At 50.2% G+C, this 18248-nt stretch overlaps 1 protein-coding gene across 1 annotated transcript in view; it reads left to right on the forward strand.

Annotated features, from left to right (window-relative positions):
- Gabbr2 (gamma-aminobutyric acid type B receptor subunit 2) overlaps positions 1-18248 on the forward strand; it is a 360155-nt gene that overhangs the window by 102527 nt on the left and 239380 nt on the right. The window contains exon 2 of the mRNA XM_040738666.1: positions 14676-14813. Within this exon, the coding sequence (XP_040594600.1) occupies positions 14676-14813 (138 nt within the window). The remainder of the gene's footprint in view (positions 1-14675; positions 14814-18248) is intronic.

The following is an 18248-nucleotide window of genomic DNA, read 5'->3' on the forward strand; positions in this document are numbered from 1 at the left end:
AAGAGCTGTGTATGAATTGGGTCAGAGCTCAGCCTTGAACAGAAACCAAACTGGGGAGGCTGGAGGGGCCTGAGGGGTGAGCAGGACCCTCATCTGTGGGCTCGTGGACACTTTTCCCCATAACCGTGTTGTAAGCTGCCCTGTGCGCCACTTGTACTTGGGTGTGGCTATGCATGCCACCACCCTGTCTGGTCAGAGGGTTCCATTCAAGTGCTCGCTGAGCCCCCGCATGCCCTTCCCCCTCTCTTTTGGCAATCAGCAGGGCTCAAGATGGTGTCTGTGCCACCAGATAGAGTATCTATGATGTGTCCAGCCTCTTTGATGAGAAAGGAATCAGCTTCTCCAAGGGGACCCATTTAGGGGTGCGTGCGTGCGTGCGTGCATGTGTGTGTGTATGCGTGTGTGTGTGTGTGTGTGTGTGTGTGTGTGTGTGTGTGTGTGGTGAAGGAGGAGGAGTTTGTTGTCACAACATAGCCCATCTCTCTTGACTGTTATGGTCCCATCCCTGGGCTACTGCGTGTGTTTCACGGATGTTATGGACCACTCAAGCCCTTAAAGTCTGGTAGCGCCCAGGCTTCCTGTTGAGACATGTCTTTCCAAGAGTGCTGGGTGGTGTTCTCACCCAGACTACTATTCCCAGCTGGCTCCATCTCACTCTGTGCCAGCTGCCACTGGTGCCTAGGTGAAGCAAGCATGGCTCCCGCCCCCCAGCCAGCTCCAATTCATTTCCTCCAGCGTCGTGTTCCTCGCTAAAAGAGAGACACACCTGCTTGCAGTTCGCCGTCCAAGGTGCTGGCCCAAGCTTGCTCCCCACCCCCAGCCACCTTGCTTCTTGTCACACCCCTTCCCTCGTCTATGCTCCACCGACAGACTTTTATCTTGTGGGACGCTGGCCTGGTGTCCCTTCCTACCGTGAAACCCTTTGCCATTTTCAAGCCTCAGCTGGGATGCCGCCTCCTCCAAGAAATGCCAGCAGACTGTCCCAGTGTTTTTCCAGTGTCCCTTTCTCATGCTGTCCTGCCCCATATGCAGGCTTTTGTTTCAGTGTGTCCTCCATTGCTGGCCAGAGCTGTAGCGATGCTTTCTGCATCCCCAAACCTGGTCCAGTCTGTCACCTCATCAACTGGTCCATGAAGAAACACAAGAATGTTCCATAACTCCTTATTGAAATCTCCATTATATTGCTTATCCCATTTCCCTCCAATGTGCCTGTGTCTTTCACTCCCTATAGATTACAAGTAACCTGATAGCAGGGCCGTGCCCTTCTTAGCTCCTCCCTCAGTATCTGCAGGTTCCCAGTCAGTGTCAAACCGGTGTGCCCCACAGCTTTGGAGATAGCCCAGGGGCATGCACAGCAAAAGTTTGGTGCCTCTTTTGCAAGTGACCTGAGCCCTCCCCTAGAGAAAGGGCTGAAAACGCCTGATATTTGCACAGACCTGCACGAAAGAACAGCCCCTCCTGACAGGCAGCCCAGGCAAGCTCTGTGTTTGTGACCCTGACTTTTCGAAATGTCACACCTGCATATGCAGTGAGATTTATCGACAGCTAATTAGGAAACGCAGTTTGTATCTACCAAGCTCTGAAAAACATTTTGTAAACCAGGTAATTGGCTTTCCCAGTGCAGAGGAGAGCTTGGGGTGGGGGGGCTCCATCATTCTCATGTAACTTCGTCTGCAGCTGGCCGAGAATTCAGAGTGACAGCTTCGGGGAGAATACGGAGTTGCCTGTGGTTCAGTCTTCCAGGTGGACAGCTGGTCAGTGGGCTCTGTTCAAGGGCTATGTGAGCCTCTCCTGTTCTTCCTTGGCAACCAGTGGCATCCAAGATGGTGGGCATTCCATCTTGACTCAGAAGCAGATGGCCCGTCCATCACCCTGAGAAACTCAAGCTGGCTGCAGTTAATAAGCTCTTGGGACAGAGCTGTGGAGGCAACTACTTTTATCTCAGGGTGTTCACACCAAAGGAGATAGAATCAGTTTTACAACAGCAATTCTGTTCAACCAGCACACCGGGAACACCTGTGTAAGACCCGGTCCCTCCTGGATGAAGAGAGGATGGGATGTTTCACTCCAGCAGGCAACAGGCTCCTCTGACTGTGTCCTTTATCCTCGTGCTGATGTCAGCATCCTGAATGACAGTGGGCATTCGCTTTTCAAGTGCAAGGCATACTTTCTTACTTCCTGCCATTTCCCCAAACTCTCCTTTGTCTATCTGTAATGTCTTTTCGCTTTCTCTAATATGTTATCAGATGTGTTAAATTTTTTCGAAGTTACATGGCAGGCCCTTAAGAAAGCTTATTGGCCCATGTGATCTGGCTGACCGACCATACCCTGTACTCCAGAGAATCTGTAGTTTTTAAGGTCATGTCTTCTTCATGCCACAGCCAAGTAAACCAGTGAGAAATAGAGTCGGGGGGGGTGTGTTCAGCTGGAGTCAGAGGGTTCTAGAGAGATGCCTGTGGTGGTAGGAGGAGAGCAGGAACAGACAGGTAAGATGGGCCAGACCTCCAGGATGGAAAATCCTCAAGATGGGAACCAGAAAGAGAAGCCTGAACTGTAATACTGTCCTGAAAAAGTCATAGACTGACCGGCAAGACTCAGATACTACCCACGGAGACTCGTGCGCTGACCGGACCTGTGAGGTCTATGCTCTGTTATGCTGCCTACTCCAGGGGGGAGGGTGCTCCCAGAAAGAGAGTGGCCTTGTCCCCAAAGTTAAGGAGGATTCTTTAGGCACAGTCCCTGGAGGTTGTCGAGGACGCCGCCCTGCCCCCCCCCATCCACTGGTCTTTCTATGGCCCCATCCCGGGAGTTTGAGGGCACCTCTTCTTCTACGTCCTTGAATTCTTCTCACTCACACCTCGGCTCACCCCGGCATCATGCCTTTGCTCACATTCCATGACCAAAACTCACACTCAGTGTGCCAGGGGTTCTGGGGACTGCGGTCTCCCTGTGTGCTCAGGATGAAGAGGGTAAGAACACAGACCTCGTGAAGCCTGCATTCAGGAATGCCCCCCTTAGGCCAATGGCTGACCTCTGTCACCCTCCATTTCCTCATCTGTAAGATTGGTGATGCCAATAGGATGTGATTTGTAGGCTAGTTGTGAGGTTTAAGTGAGACCATATAGTGAGACCATATATAAAGTATTTAGTATATATAGCCAGGGACAAATACATGCCACGTCGAGGCTGCCCGCGACGTGATTTATGATCGTTTCAAATGTAACACATCAGTAACCCTTTACTGAGTGTCTATTCCCTCGAGGGTGAATGGGCTCGCTCTTTCCCAGACGGCTCCTGGTCTTTAGTGGATGACCAGACAGTGTTTGAATGAATTAGTGGCAATGGCAAGTCAATACAGTGTGTGCTCTGCTCAGCTGCCCATGGCGCTGCTTTGATTTTTAGCATCACTTAGCCATGAGAGGGATGAAGCCCTGCTCTTGGGTTCAGAATGTCAACTGCAGAAGACCAGGGAGGAGGAGACAGAGTGGCTGAGAAAGCATCCTGGCTATAGGAAGCACCCCAGTTTAAATAAACGTCTTCCTTGGGGCTGGGAATGTATCTCAGCTCATAGAGTGCTTACCTCGCATGCTTGGGTCTTTGGGTTGGATCCTCAGTAGGACGTAAACCAAGTGTGGTGCTGCAGGCCTGTAATCCGAGCACTGAGGCAGAAGCAGAGGATCAGAAGCGGAGGGCTATCTTTGCTATACAGGTCAAAGCTAGCGCCATGGGCTACATAAGACCCTGTCTCAAAGTGGGGCGAATTTTTCAGTCTGTTAAAAGTCATAGGTGCTTAAAAAAATCCAAGCAAAACAAAACAAAACAAAATACCAAGGAGAGAGATAAGAAAGAAGTCACCCCAAATCTTACTATATTTAGCATCACATGATTGCGGTTCTTTATTTTTCTAAGATTTATTTATTTATTTATTATGCAGTGTTCTGCCTACATGTATCCCTGCAGCACCAGATCTCAATGCAGGTGGTTGTGAGCCACCATATGGTTGCTGGGAATTGAACTCAGGACCTCTGGAAGGGCAGCCAGTGCTCCTAACCTCTGAGCCATCTCTCCAACCCATGACTGCTATTCTAAACATCTCTCTCTGACATAAGGAATTTATGACATGGGGTCCTTACCAGAGCTCACTAGGCTGGGGTTACTGCATCTCTATTTTGCATGTCAAAGAGGAGGAACTGTTGGCATTAAGTGATTTTGCCCTCACTACTGAGAACACTTGTTTCTAGCTTTGCTCTTAGGGAGACATAGAAGATTCTGGAAAGCGATGAGGTTAGACTCCTGGCTTTTCAACTCCACTTTTCATTTTTAGATGGTATCGATTAAAAGCAGAAGAGGAAATTAACCAGCTTCCAATTCCACTCCTGTCTCCGCCTTCTCAAGTTCACATTTCCGAGTGTCTTCTCTTCACGTTAAGTGGGTCCGGCTCTCACCATCCCTGTCTTATCACAAGCCCCCATCCCTCAGGTTAACATTTTCATTCCTCTTTTGGTTGGCTGGACTTTGTCACTAGTCTCTCTCTCCCCGGCCACCATGAAGGTGTATGCAGTCCGACCGTGAGTCCTGCGTGATACAGCACAAGGCGGCAGTCTGAGCAGCGTTAGCAGAAGTCGATTGCAGGATGCAGGAGGCGATGTTTCATTCAGTTTGGCGATGTGGCTGGGAGGGCTCTGAACAAATCAATAGGGGAAAGACAAACAACCCAATAAAAATCTGGGCGAAGTCGCCGGTGTGAGAGAGGAAGCTCAGACAGCCCATAAACACAGGAAGGGATGGCTTTGCACCTCCAGTAATCAGGGACACAAGCATTGAAGTGAGACAGCAGATACCCACAGGCGGGCAAAACTGGAAGCTGGCGCGGGTGTAGCTGTGAGGTGTCTCACGGCTCTGTGGGGAGTGTCAATGGCTCACTGAGACAGTGGGGCATGGCCTGTGAGTCAACAGTTCCATTTCCAGGTTCGTGCCATGGAAACCCCTGCATGCTTGCCAGGAACCATGCATGGAAAGTCTAGTGACCCTGCCTAGAACAGCCTAAGCACTGGGAACAACTCAGGTGTCATAGCTTCAGCTGTGAACTTGACACAACCCAGAGCCACCCGGGAAGAAGAAACTTTGCCGGAGGAGTCTTCTAGATCAGATTGGCCAGTAAGCTGCATTCTCCACGGCCTTTACTTCAAGCTCCTGTCTTGATTTCCCTTGACTCCTGCTTGGCTTCCAAGATACTGGTTATAACCTGTTAGTTAAAATAGATCGTCTCCTCCCCAGATTGCTTTTGGTCAGTGTTTTATCACAGCAACAGAGAAGCATGCCGGGACACCAAGTATCCTTTGACGGAGGAGTTAACAGAAAGGGTGGTATATTCAGAAGACCTTGACCTGCCGCACTGTTACAAAACGAAGAGGTCCAAACGGCATTCTGCAGCACACACTGAGAAAACAGAATGGAGGGCCAGAAGGGCCTGCTTCTGGGGTGCACAAAATGGTCCCACTTGCACTGTTAAACTAAATGGTGCTGAGTGAGGGAGGGTTATACACAACACTACAGAAAGTAAGGACAGGAACATGCCAAGCTTAGCCCAAAGCCCCCCCTTGGATGAGGGAGGGTGTATGTAGGAGCTGTCAGGGTATTGGAGGCAGTGTATTCCGTAATGAGGGATTGTTTTAACTTTTCTTTTACGTGTGTGTGTGTGTGTGTGTGTGTGTGTGTGTGTGTGTGTGTGTAAGAGTGTTGGTGCACGTATGCCATTGTGCACATGCGGAGGTCGGAGGACAACTTTGGAGAACCACGTCTCTCCTCCTACTGTGTATTTCAGGGACTGAACTCAGGCTGTCAGGCTTGCATATCAAGTGCCTTTAGCTGCTAAGCCGTATCGCTGGCCTAGGAATTTTTACTTAAAAGGAAAGTGTTCTGAAATCATATTGCCTAGAGTTGAATTCTTGTCATTTATATGTCCTTGAATAAATGATTTAGCCTTTGGGAGTCTCGGCTTCTCTACCTGTGAAATGGAAATGAAAACAGAATTGGCATTAGCAACACTATAAGGCATAAAGTCACCTACAGTTCTTAATACTGAGCCTAACACACTGTCAGGGTGCGGTACGAAGTAGCTGGTGTTCTTCTCGGCTGTGCTTTGCTTTGCTTTGGAGTTTTAGATAGGGTCTTGTTATGTAGCTCAAGTGTGGAGTGCTGGGATTGTGGGCAGGAGCCATCGCAACGCAGCTCGTATTGCTTTCTGCCAGGCAGATGGTGGTATTCTGGAGACCACTGTAGCCTCCACAACTCCCAAACACTTGTGTTCCAAAGCCTGCCCAGGGACTAACCACAGACAGAAGCATCCGTGTGGGGTGATTAGAGGAGCCAAGGGTGATTTAGCCTGCAGCCATCTCTGTGTAACACGGGCTGGGTTGAGGTATCTGGGGGGCTCTCCTGAGGTGGAGGACCCTGATTGTTCAATGAGGCTGTAGAGCTGGGTGAAGAAAATGTGGCTCCTGGGCCATACCCAGCTGCTGCAGCTTTTAAAAATAAAGTTTTATTGGCTCGCAGCCCTCGCTCCTCCACGTATCATCTGTGGCTGTTCATACTACAGTTGTGGAAATAAGCTGCTGCTCAGGACCATTGAAAACTAAGATGCTCGCCATCTGGTCCTTTATGGGACTTTGGGACAGAAAATGCAAAAGGAACAGTAGTTTCCAACCCAAGCTAAGGAAGAACTCTGTCAGAAGAGACCCTGGCCCTAGAGGGACATTAGCAGACATGGCTTGCTCTCAGTGGGAGAGGTGAAGAGGGCTCTGTAACCCCAGAGCAGGTTGGACACATTTGCTTTTAAGGTCTCCTTCCAGTCTGACATTCTGTGGGAACTAGCTCCCGGTCTCCAATGGGTTGTTATTAATTCTGACATTTTCTTGGCATTTTTTAAAAGAAAAAAAAACATTTTCACTCTCAACATCATTTCCTTTGAAATTCTCAAGTCAAAGAAGTATTCTAATTCTTTTAAAAATGAGATTTAAATGAAAATGGAACTCATTCCGGGGTCTTACTTTTTTCATTAAAAAAAAATGATTTTCGCGGCTGTTGGATCTATTCCCATCTATAAGGGCTGAATTTTAAGAGCCCGCATTCACAGGTGATTTCTCTGAGACAGGTTCTCACAGGCAAGGAGAAGCTGTTGGCACCAAAACCAGTGCATTGGAATGTGCAGGTGGTGACCATTGGCGGGACTGTGGTCATGGTCCCGGCTGTGCATGCCAGGCCAGTGAGTTAGGAGTCAACTGTAGGATTCCTTCCTGTATGCAGGGCCGCTGGTAACCATGCCAACACTCAGAATGCCCTCTTGAAGTGAACGGAGGACAGTCTAGTGGGGGGGGGGTTGCAGGCAAGGAGGAACCCACCTCTTCTAGGACCTGGAGGCCCTATCAGGGCCTCTGAGAGCAATTTATCAAAAGCCAAATGGGTGAAAAACACTTCACCATATAACTTCTCAAAGCTGCTGTTTGCTCCAGGGAATGGTTCATTAAAAGCTGTCAGACAGATGCTGTAAGTAGGATATCAGATGCTTCCAGCACTGCCCTGGCTACTGCAGGAGCCGTCCCTAAGAATGGGTGACAATCCACAGTGCTTTGGGACAGAGGGAGATGTGGGATTCTCGTGGAACGGATTTCCACCTGAGCTGGAAGGACAAATCTGTGAACCGTGTCTGGGGAATTGTCCACAAGGCCTCCTTTGGAAGTTGCTTGGAGAAGTTTCCCGTGTTTCAGTGAGCTGGCCATCGAGCAAATTGACACTCAGCAGGTGACCTGCTGGTGAGTCGCCCCGGTGTGCACTCAGCCACCTCGTCCATCATAGGCCACACGGGAAAGCTACACTCTGGCAAGGACCTCTGGGATTCTCTTTCCTCAGCTTCAAACATCGGTTGCTTTTAACGCATGAGTTCATGGAGGCTCAGGCCATGTGTAGCACAGACGCGGACGCTGTCTCAGAGTGTCCAGGGAGTTCAGAACTCATCCCACCCCAAGACAATGCTGTTGTACCGGAAGACACAGACTACAGGGAAAGGAGAGAACCCCAGCAGCTTCTAAATCAGCTCACTCTGCAGGCCCCTGCTGGGATGAGGTTGAAGCCCCCAAGCTGATCCAGCTGTGGTCAGCTGGAAAGTCTGCCATCTTGGGACTCTAAATGTCAACTAAGAAGATTCAGAGTCAGAAATTAGGGAGAGCAGCATTAAAATAGGGCAGATAGATAGCCAAACCTGGTGGCATGAGCCTGTAATTTCTGTATGTGGGAGGTGACTGCCAGTCTGGTACCTATGTGGGATTCCGTGCCCGACTGTGCTATGCAGTGAGGCGCTTCCTCAAAAAAGGGAAAAGAGGGCCAGCAAGACAGCTCAGTGCATAAAGGTGCTCATCACCAAGCCGGAAGAGCTGAGATGAATTCCCACATGAAGACGGGAGAATAGAACTGACTCTAGACGTCATACTCTGACCTCCAAATGCATGCCATGGCATGCTAAATCCTTCCACCCCAATAATAAAAATAACTGAATAAAGAAGGGCTGAGGAAGTATCTCAGTCGGAAAAGTACCTGTTATGCAAGCCTGAGGACCTGAGTTCAAATCCCCAGCACCCATACACATAAAAGTTTGGCTTAGTGGCATGTGTCTGTAACAGAAGTGCTGGGAGGGAGGGAGGGAGGGAAGGAGGGAAGGAGGGAAGGAGGGAGGGAGGGGGAGAGCTGGGCAGAGACAGTTGGATCTCTGGGGCTCACTGGTTAGCCAGCCTAGCTAATTGTTAGCTCCAGGTTTAACGAGAGGCTCTGTCTAAAAAATTAAAATAAAAATAGAGAACATCCTAGTTACTTTCCCGTTTCTGTGATAACCACCATGACCAAAAACAGCTTGGGGAGAAAGGGGTTAATTTGTCTTACAGGTTACAGTCCAGCATCCATGGGAACCAAGGCCAGAACCCGGAGGCAGGAACTGCCTACTGCCTATGGAGGAGCACTGCTTACTGGCTTGCTCTCAGGGTTACAGACATGACATTCTTCACATGGCCCAGGGCCACCTGCTCAGGGTTGTCACTGCCCACAGTGGGCTAGGCTCTCCTCATCAAAAGCAGGAAAGTGACCCTGCAGGCATGCCACGAGCCAATCTGATGGAGGCAGTTCCTCAGTCACGCTACCTTTTTACAGATGTCTCTAGTTTGTGTCAAGTTGACAGAAACTAGCCAGCACAGAGAGAAACAGAACAGACAGATGTCGACATCTGGCCTACACACACACACACACACACACACACACACGCATGCACTCACATGCACACAACACAGGCACACACACAAACGCACTCGTGCACACACACTCACAAATGCATGTGTACGGATTATGCCTAACAAAACACGGAGTGTGGGGAGAAAGGTACAAGGGTAGGAAGATTTCTTTGGGTGACTTTAGCACTGTCAGGGGAGGAAGAGGTCTTAGTCTCCAGTAGTTGAGTTCTCCTGCCTTAGGCCAAGAGTTCTGACACAGAGGCGGTTCTGCTTGTAGCCCTGTCTGAGGGAAATGGTCTTTCCAGAACGCTTAGCTTTTACCTTCTCTTCACTCTCTGAGTTCACTAATAATTAGAAGCAGGGAACACAGAAATCCCCTCCTAACGCTGGCAAGATGGAGGAGAGTCGTTTCCCTTTGTTCCTCTTCTTCCCCTGCAGCAGGAGCAGTGCAGGTGGTTGGGATAGATGGCATCACCCAGACGCATGCCCAGAGAGGGGGACAAAGGCTGAGTAGGGCACAGGAGTCTTTATTTTGCCACATCAGCACATTCAAAACAAGACCTCCTGAGGTCTATCACTTTATAGAGGAAACGGCTTTGGCACCGTGTAGACCAGTAAGGACCCGGCTATATGCATGAGGCTAGTTCTCTAAATGGAGGGCAGCTCACTATGCCAATCCTGCTATTCTCAGTCCACCTGAGGACATTAGCTTCTTGTCTCGCTGCAACAGATCACCACGACTGTGGGGGTCTAAACCTCGCTCATCTGATCGCTCACAGATCTGTGTCGGGCCTGCAGGCGTGGCATGGCATTGTGGAGCCATGTGCTCTGAGCTTTCAATATCCCCGGGACGAGTCTTTATTTGCATATATTTATTTAGTTTGGTTGTACTAGGAGTCGAACTTGGGGTCTTGCACAGGCTAGGGAAACCCTCTGTGCTTGGACTAGATGCTCAGTTTTACATCTTTGTCTGGCTGGTTTGAAACAGGCTAAGTTGCCCAGGCAGGCTGCTTTCACTTCCCTGATGACTGTGACTCCAGACAGGTGCCAAACCCAGGGCTGGGTCCCTTCCCAAATTACTGGAGAAGGCCTCCTCCTATGCTAGTTTGGGTTCCTGGCAGAATCTAGTATCTTTTAAAATGTCTTTTAAAATTTCATGTGTGTGTGTGAGTTCCAATGTTCATGTGTGTATGCACACTGTGTACATGCCTTGTGTTCATGGAGGCCAGAAGAGGGCATTGTGAACCACCCAGTGTGGTGCTGGGAACTGAACCTGGGTCCTCTGCAAGATCAGCGAGTGCTTTTAATTGCTGAGCCATATCTCCAGCCCCGGGATTGAGGTTCTTGTCATTTCAGGGCCGAGCCCTCCTCTCCCTGACACATGACTTTCTTCACAATGACTAACAAGGCCCTACCATGCTTCCAAGCTCTAATTTCCCTGTTGCCCCAGCCAAAGGTCTCTGCTGTTAAGGACTTTTGGGACTATGGTGAGCTTCCACGGATCTTAATTTAAGGTCAGCTAATTAGTACCTCAATTACATGGGCAAAATCCCTTTTGCCAGGAAATGACATTCCTGGGAGTAACACTCTGGAGTGAAGGCCTTTGGAGCCAAACCCCTATCTGCCATTCCTTGTCTGGTGAAAAATTGGGTCAGGCCAACATTTGGTAGCCTTGGGAGAGGCTTCTAGCTGCAGTAAGGGCTTGTCAGATATGCAGAGACGTGGGAGCTGACCAAGCCAGGAGCGGTGTGTTTAGGAGCAGCCAACCCTGTTGCTGATATAGCATCTTGGGCAGATGGGTGATGTTGCTAAACAAACAAGTATGATAAAGCTCATTGTCCTTAATATTGTTTTCACACAGCTCTGACAATAGATCTTGCAGCTCTGCAGTGTGATTGCCATTAGATGAGAAAACAAGGAAATTCCTTTCAGACATGTATTCAAACTAGAAATGGCTCAGGAAATCGGGGCAGAGAAATGAACCCTGAGCTGCCATGTCTATACACTTCTGCTCTCTGGAGGGCGAGGCATCCTCAGCTGTGGAGTGGAGTCGGGTACTCAGCGTAGGACCCCAAGAAACATGAAGGGGGAGGTCTCTCCTCCGTCATCGCAAACTTCTTCCCTTTCTCCTTTCCCGCCCCTCTTTTTTCCTAACTTTCCCCCAGTCCAAACTCCCCAGTGGGGCAGTCAGGATCTTCCTTCCCCTTCTGCAGGCCTCTTCAGTTGGCCTAGGGGGGCACTGTGGGGCTGGGTTACTTCTCTCTCTTCCCTGATGCCTTGCCTGAGCTTGCTCTGACCTCGCACCTTATGTTGCTTTCTCTCCGAGCATCCCCTTGGCTCTCCTGGATCCTGTGGGCTGATCTGCCCCTAAGTGGTGCCCACCACATGAGACGTCCTATGGTTCCCTGCCTCGGCCTCTGAGGTCTGAGGACAGAGCTTCGGTGTGGGTTTATCCTATATGCAAACCCCTGCTCCACCCCTACGATGGCCACTTATGGGGACCATGGATGCATGGAAAGAAAGACAGCGTACAAACATAGAGAGACAGGGTGGACCTGAAATCCAGACCAGAGCCGTGAGCAGACCACGGTGAAGCAAACGGACAGTCCGTGCCCTCCGGTTAGCATCCAGACAGACAAACAGAATATAGGGTGACTATTGGAGGCCGGCCTTTGATAAATAGCATGACATCATCTAAAAATTCACACTACAGAACCATCCCTCCCCAAAAAATCACAAAGCAATCTTACAATGCCTTAAGTAACACTGTGATTTGATGTTGGACTCAATTCATAGATACCATGGACTGGGTGGAGCCTCAGAGTCACCATGGACATGCCTGTCTAGATAGTGATGGGGGTGGGTACGGTTGGTCGGGAGGCCTGGCTGATGAGAGGTGACTTGGGGCTGTGTTTCTGGCAAGGAAGCAGCAAGTGCAATAGCCCAGAGGCCAGAAAGAGATGCCTTTGATTTTTATTTTATTTATTTATTTAGGTGTTTTCCAGACAGGGTTTCTCTGTGGCTTTGGAGGCTGTCCTGGAACTCACTCTGTAGACCAGGCTGGCCTCGAACTCACAGAGATCCGCCTGCCTCTGCCTCCCAAGTGCTGAGATTAAAGGCGTGCACCACCACCACCCTTCAAGATGCCTTTGGCTTTAGGGATTGAAAGGAGACTGGGAGGCCTGCGTTGATGAGTCGTGGGGAGGGGGGAGGAGTAAGATCCTGAGAAGCAGGGCTCTCACTGAGAAGAGAATCACTATTAACCCAGTCTCGAGAATAACACAGAGAAGTGGTTCTGTGGCTCTTTCCTCTATTCCTGAGTATTTCCTAATGGCCCTGCTGGGGGTCATCTGGCTGGAGGGATGGCTGCCTGCCACTTGACCAGAGCCCACATCTTCAGAAATTTCAACATCTATTACCATGCACTAGTTTTCAAAGATTTTCTTGCCCATAAATATCCTAACTTTTTTTAAATTCTTAAATTATGTATATAGGTACATTGTTTGCATGTGTATCTGTGCACCATGTGCCTGTGGAAGCCAGAGGACAAAGTTGGGTCCTCTGAAACTGGAGTTACAGACAGTTGTGAGCTGCCATGTGGGTGCTGGGAATTGAACCCAGGTCCTCTGGAAGAGCAGCCAGTGCTCTTAAGCAGTGTGCGTAGGATCCATTGCCATCACATCAAGTTACCATTTGAATATCCTTCTAGTGTCTTGTGACATTAAATGCATTCATATTGTCACAGCACACTCAGTCTCCAGACCTATGCTATATCTCATACTCGAGCCCTCAACCTATTGGGCAGTGATCCCCACCCCCCACTCTGTCTGCTCCCCGCCCCCCAAACACAATGGTAGTTTCTGCTGCCAAGGCATCGGGCAACCCGCCCATTTGTCCACTCAAGGTACTCCACACGAGTGGCATCACTCAGTAACTGGCTTGTCAGAAATGAGGGTATTTTAAAGAGGCTCTTTTGTTCTTCAATCTGACTATCAGACTGTTGAAATAATGGACCCCAAAGTAATGGGACTCCCCCGGGAATCTCATGCTGAGAGGAGAAAGGGACCGAGAGCTTGCTGGCAGCTAGGGGAGGAGCTTTCTCAGAAAAGAGGTATCACAGTTCTAGCAACTTGTTAGAGCACCTTGCAAGGTGAGATGGGAACCCAGGCAACCATGGGTCAGTGGTGGGTGGGACCACACGGTGACCGGGCTGCTTAGGTGTCCACATCCCCAGTGTCCACATCCCCAGTGTCCACATCCCCAGTGTCCACATCCCCAGTGTCCACATCCCCAGTGTCCACATCCCCAGTGTCCACATCCCCAGTGTCCCCATCCCCAGTGTCCCCATCCCCAGTGTCCACATCCCCAGTGTACACATCCCCAGTGTCCCCATCCCCAGTGTCCACATCCCCAGTGTCCACATCCCCAGTGTCCCCATCCCCAGTGTACACATCCCCAGTGTCCACATCCCCAGCCCCTATGTAACCTTCAATCTCACCTCAGGACTTTGAAGATGAACTAGAGGGTCACGACTCTCTTTCTCTTACTTTCCAATGTGGCCACAGGAAAGAAGTCTCCTTTCCTGCTTTTTCACTGTTAATTTGGCTGTATCGTGTGTCGGAATTGCTTCCTTCTTTAAGGCTGAATAGTTTTCCACTGTGTGTGCACACTGTAGTTTGCCTGCTCCTTCATCTGTTGATGGACTCTGAGATGTTTCAAGTGTGAAACTCTCAAGATGTTTCAAGACTCACTGGCTCTGCTCTGAGCATGGGGTACAGATATCTTTCAGTCCTTCCTCTCAGTTCTTCAGGGGTCCCCTGTAGAGGCAGAGTTATTCATGTTTCAAGACTCACTGGCCCTGCTCTGAGCATGGGGTACAGATATCTTTCAGTCCTTCCTCTCAGTTCTTCAGGGGTCCCCTGTAGAGGCAGAGTTATTCTACCATGTGGTAGTTCTTCATTGACTTTGGGGTAGACATACTGTTTTCTTCAGTATAGCTGCTTTATGTCATCCCTGCTACTGTACAGAGCTTGCTGTTTCTTCACACCCTGCCAACACTTGTCCTCTGCTGTTTTCACAATAGCCAGAGTGTGGCCTCATCTTCTAAATTGTAAATGACTGTGGAAAGGCGGCTGGGGAGGGGGTGGCTTTCCTCTGTGTGTGGAAAAGAGACGGCTGAGGGCAGAGGTTTTGACGGTGCTTCGAGAGGACCTGGGGTGTGGTACCCAAAACTTCCCTAAGCTCAGGGCCTGGACTTAGGGCTGGGTGGAACAGTCCACCCTGGGTAAACTGAGGCCTAAGGGTTTCCCATGATGGCAGGCTGACTGTCTGACCCTGCTGTGGGACTCTTGGCTCAGGAGAACCCGTGCCTAATTTAGGCCTTGTTCCTTTGTTTCTCCGCAGTGTGACAATGCAAAGGGATTGAAAGCCTTCTATGATGCAATAAAGTATGGGCCGAACCATTTGATGGTGTTTGGAGGCGTCTGTCCGTCTGTCACATCTATCATCGCCGAGTCCCTCCAAGGCTGGAATCTGGTGCAGGTAAGGGCAGACAGTGAAATTGTCTTTGTGGGCCGCGAGTACTTAGTGGGAATGGGCCTTCCATCATGTGGTTCCTAAGCTGCACGGCCACCCACTGCCCTCACCCCTGGCCTGACCCCTGGCCTGTCCATCCACAGAAGATACTAAGGTCCTTGAACTCTATGTGCGATCTTGTGCGTCCGGAGACACAGTGCTCGCTGATGACTCCCTCACCAGACTTGCAGGCCCGTGAAGTTCTATCAGTTTACCTGTGCAGATGATCCCCTCTGCCTTGTCACCCACTCCACAGTGGTGTTCTCTGACAGCACCATGCCTCAGGCACCTGCCCCCAGGTAGTACCACTTCAGATGGCACCGCCCCCAGACAGGACCGCCTTCACCTATCCCCCAGACAGCACCGCCCCCAGACAGCACCGCCCCCAGACAGCACCACCCCCAGACAGCAGCAGCCCTGCACGCACCCAGGGCTGCCTCTGAGCCCATCCTCTGTACCATGTGTCAGATGCCCCCGCTCCTTCCCTTCTTGATCTTCCTTCCCCACTGAAGTTCTTTTGACTGCCCTTTTCTTCATTAAGCCATTCCTAGGCTCTTGGCCAGATATTGGCTTTTTACCATAGCTGACTTTTACACCATTGAATATTTATTTCAGGGGTGTATAGCTGGTTGTTAATGAGGCTCAACAATGAGAACTGTTATTTGGAATGGGAAAGAAAAATATAGAAAGATATGACCATGAGGATGAGTGGTGGTGACCCATGTACATTCCACATCCATCATCTATTTACCCATCCATCCATCCATCCCTCATCTATTGATCAACCCACTCATCCAGGTATAATCTATTTACCCCTATCAATCCATCCATCAATCCCTCGTCTGTTTACCCCTCCATCAACCCCTCCGTCCATAATCTATACATCCATCCATCCATCATCTGTCCATCATCCATCCACCATCCATCCACCATCTATCCATCATCCATCCATCATCTATCCATCATCTATCCATCATCCATCCATCCCTCATCTATTGATCAACCCATCCATCCATGTGTAATCTATTTACCCCTATCAATCCATCCATCTATCCCTCATCTGTTTACCCCTCCATCAATCCATCCATCCATAATCTATATATTCATCCATCCATCATCTATCCATCATCTATCCAGCATCTATCCAGCATCTGTCCATCATCCATCCATCATCTGTCCATCATCCATCCATCATCTGTCCATCATCCATCCATCATCTGTCCATCATCTATCCATCATCCATCCATCATCTGTCCATCATCCATCCATCATCCATCCATCATCTATCTATCATCCATCCATCATCTATCCAGCATCCATCCAGCATCTATCCAGTATCTATCCAGTATCTATCCAGCTACCCATCTATCCATTCATCTACCTCTCCACCCATTGTCTATCTTCCTTCCTTCCAACCAACCAACAAATATTTGAGGCAACTTCCTTTCTGCCTGGAATTCTGGCTCTGGGAATATAGAACTGAAGGGTAGAAATGGTCCCCATCATGTCAGAGTTTACATACTAGGAAGAGGCCAGGCAATAAACAAGGAAGTAACAGTCATCCTAAGGATTGTCCCTGCAGTCTGCCTTACACCAAACACTGCTCTGAGCCCTACTGTGCATTAATTCAGTCTTTATTACTGGTCTATTTTCATCACCATTTTATATATAAGAAAACTGAAGCACACAGGCTGTGGAGCTTGCCTAAGGATTCACAGCTAATGAGTAATAAGACCATATTTAAATTCAACTAGGCTGGCCCTTGCAATGACACTGTTGTAAGAAGACAGAGCTGTGCTCCCAACAAGCAAGGGTGTGGGGTTAAATAGTTACTGTGCAGGCACTCAGCAAAGGCCTCTGGGAGACGGTAACACTGGATCTGAGATGTGAAGGGTGGGAAAGGGCTGCTTGGGGGAAGCATATCTTTGTGCATGAGTGGGATGACGAATTCAGACAGTCAGCCAGTGGTGAGGAAGAGTCTGCATGTTTGGGGACAGAAGTCGGGGCTCAGGGCCTGCAGGACTGGAGCTGAGTAGTCAGGATGGTGAGGGGGCACCAAAAGGAACCTTCCCTGAGTCCCTGAGTCCCTGAGTCCCTGAGTCCCTGAGTCCAGGTCTGCAACTGTGGGTGCTGCAGATAGAGAGAGAGCAGATGAGGTACAAGTCATGGCAGACAGGTCTGCAACTGTGGGTGCTGCAGATGGAGTCCAAGCTTTCAAGAGAGAAGATGAGGTACAAGTCATGGCAGAGCACCGTGCAGCGCTGGTGGCCCACTGAGCCTGGCCCACACGAGCTTTCCTGGCAGGTGACACAGAGTTGCTGCTGAGGCAGGAGAAGGTGATACAGAGGAGAGCACAGCTGGGGGAATGCAATATCAGGCAGTGGGAACGTGCATGGCCTTGGGCAGCAATGACCCTTCATGCACTGGGTGTGGGCCTCTCCAACAGGAGAGGAGGCCAGAAGCAGCAACCCTCATAGCTTTCAGGGAGCCAGCACAGGGCAGGGTATGTGAGAGCGAGCCTGCCTATCACCCCAAGGCATCCCCAGCTGTTGTAAGACCGTGGTCCAGTTGCTCGCCTTCTCTGGACTTCGTTCTTGGTTTCGGGAGGCTCCGTAAACACGGGGCCAAGGGCAGAGGACAGGTAGGCTGAAGAACCCAAAGCCTCCATGGAGACCATGGTCAGTGTGGCCTTGGCTCTAGGGCCGCATCAGGCATGCGCGCCTGCCAGCTCTGTGTCCCTTCCCTCTGCGGATTTGCTGTGCGTCTCTGACCAGCTTCTTGGATGGCACTCAGGTGCAGCCCACCACTTGGCTGCTGGCGTTCTCTCCAGGACCCAGGGCCAGATCAAGGCTCCGGCGGGATGCAAAGGCGGAAGGACCCAGAACTGGGCTGTGCTAGACATATCTGGGTGCTTCAGTGATTCGAGGGGACAGAATGGTAGGGTAAGCCCAAGAGAGTCACTCTGCTTTCGACTCCAAGAGGAAGACAGATCTTGATCCTGGTGGGGAGTGGCCTGGCAGCCTGTAAGCCTCCCTCCCTCCTTCACTCACAGAAGTGTAAACCCATTTGTTAGCATCCGAACTATGGCTCTCCCAAGCTGCCTCCACCCCTCTCTGGAGGCTAAGCTCACCCACAAAGGGTGGGTGGGTCTGCAGCTGCTGGAGGAGCTTAATGCCTTGACTTATTTCAGAACCTGCTCTGGGGTGTGGGCTGGGCCAAGAGCTCTGACTGCTGCTTGAGAGTGTGGGGCCCTTGCTGGACAGAGGCCCACCTGGAATGCTGGAGTGAGAATAAGCCATTTCTGTTTCTCAGGCCACAAAAATAGGGATTCACACACCACTGGGGTGAAGGCTCACGCTGGTGCTGAAACAGGTTAATTTTAACGTTTGCCTTTTGCCGTGC

This window comes from Mesocricetus auratus, unplaced genomic scaffold, assembly GCF_017639785.1.
Source record: "Mesocricetus auratus isolate SY011 unplaced genomic scaffold, BCM_Maur_2.0 Super-Scaffold_6730, whole genome shotgun sequence".
In the NCBI taxonomy this organism is placed as follows: Eukaryota; Metazoa; Chordata; class Mammalia; order Rodentia; family Cricetidae; genus Mesocricetus; species Mesocricetus auratus.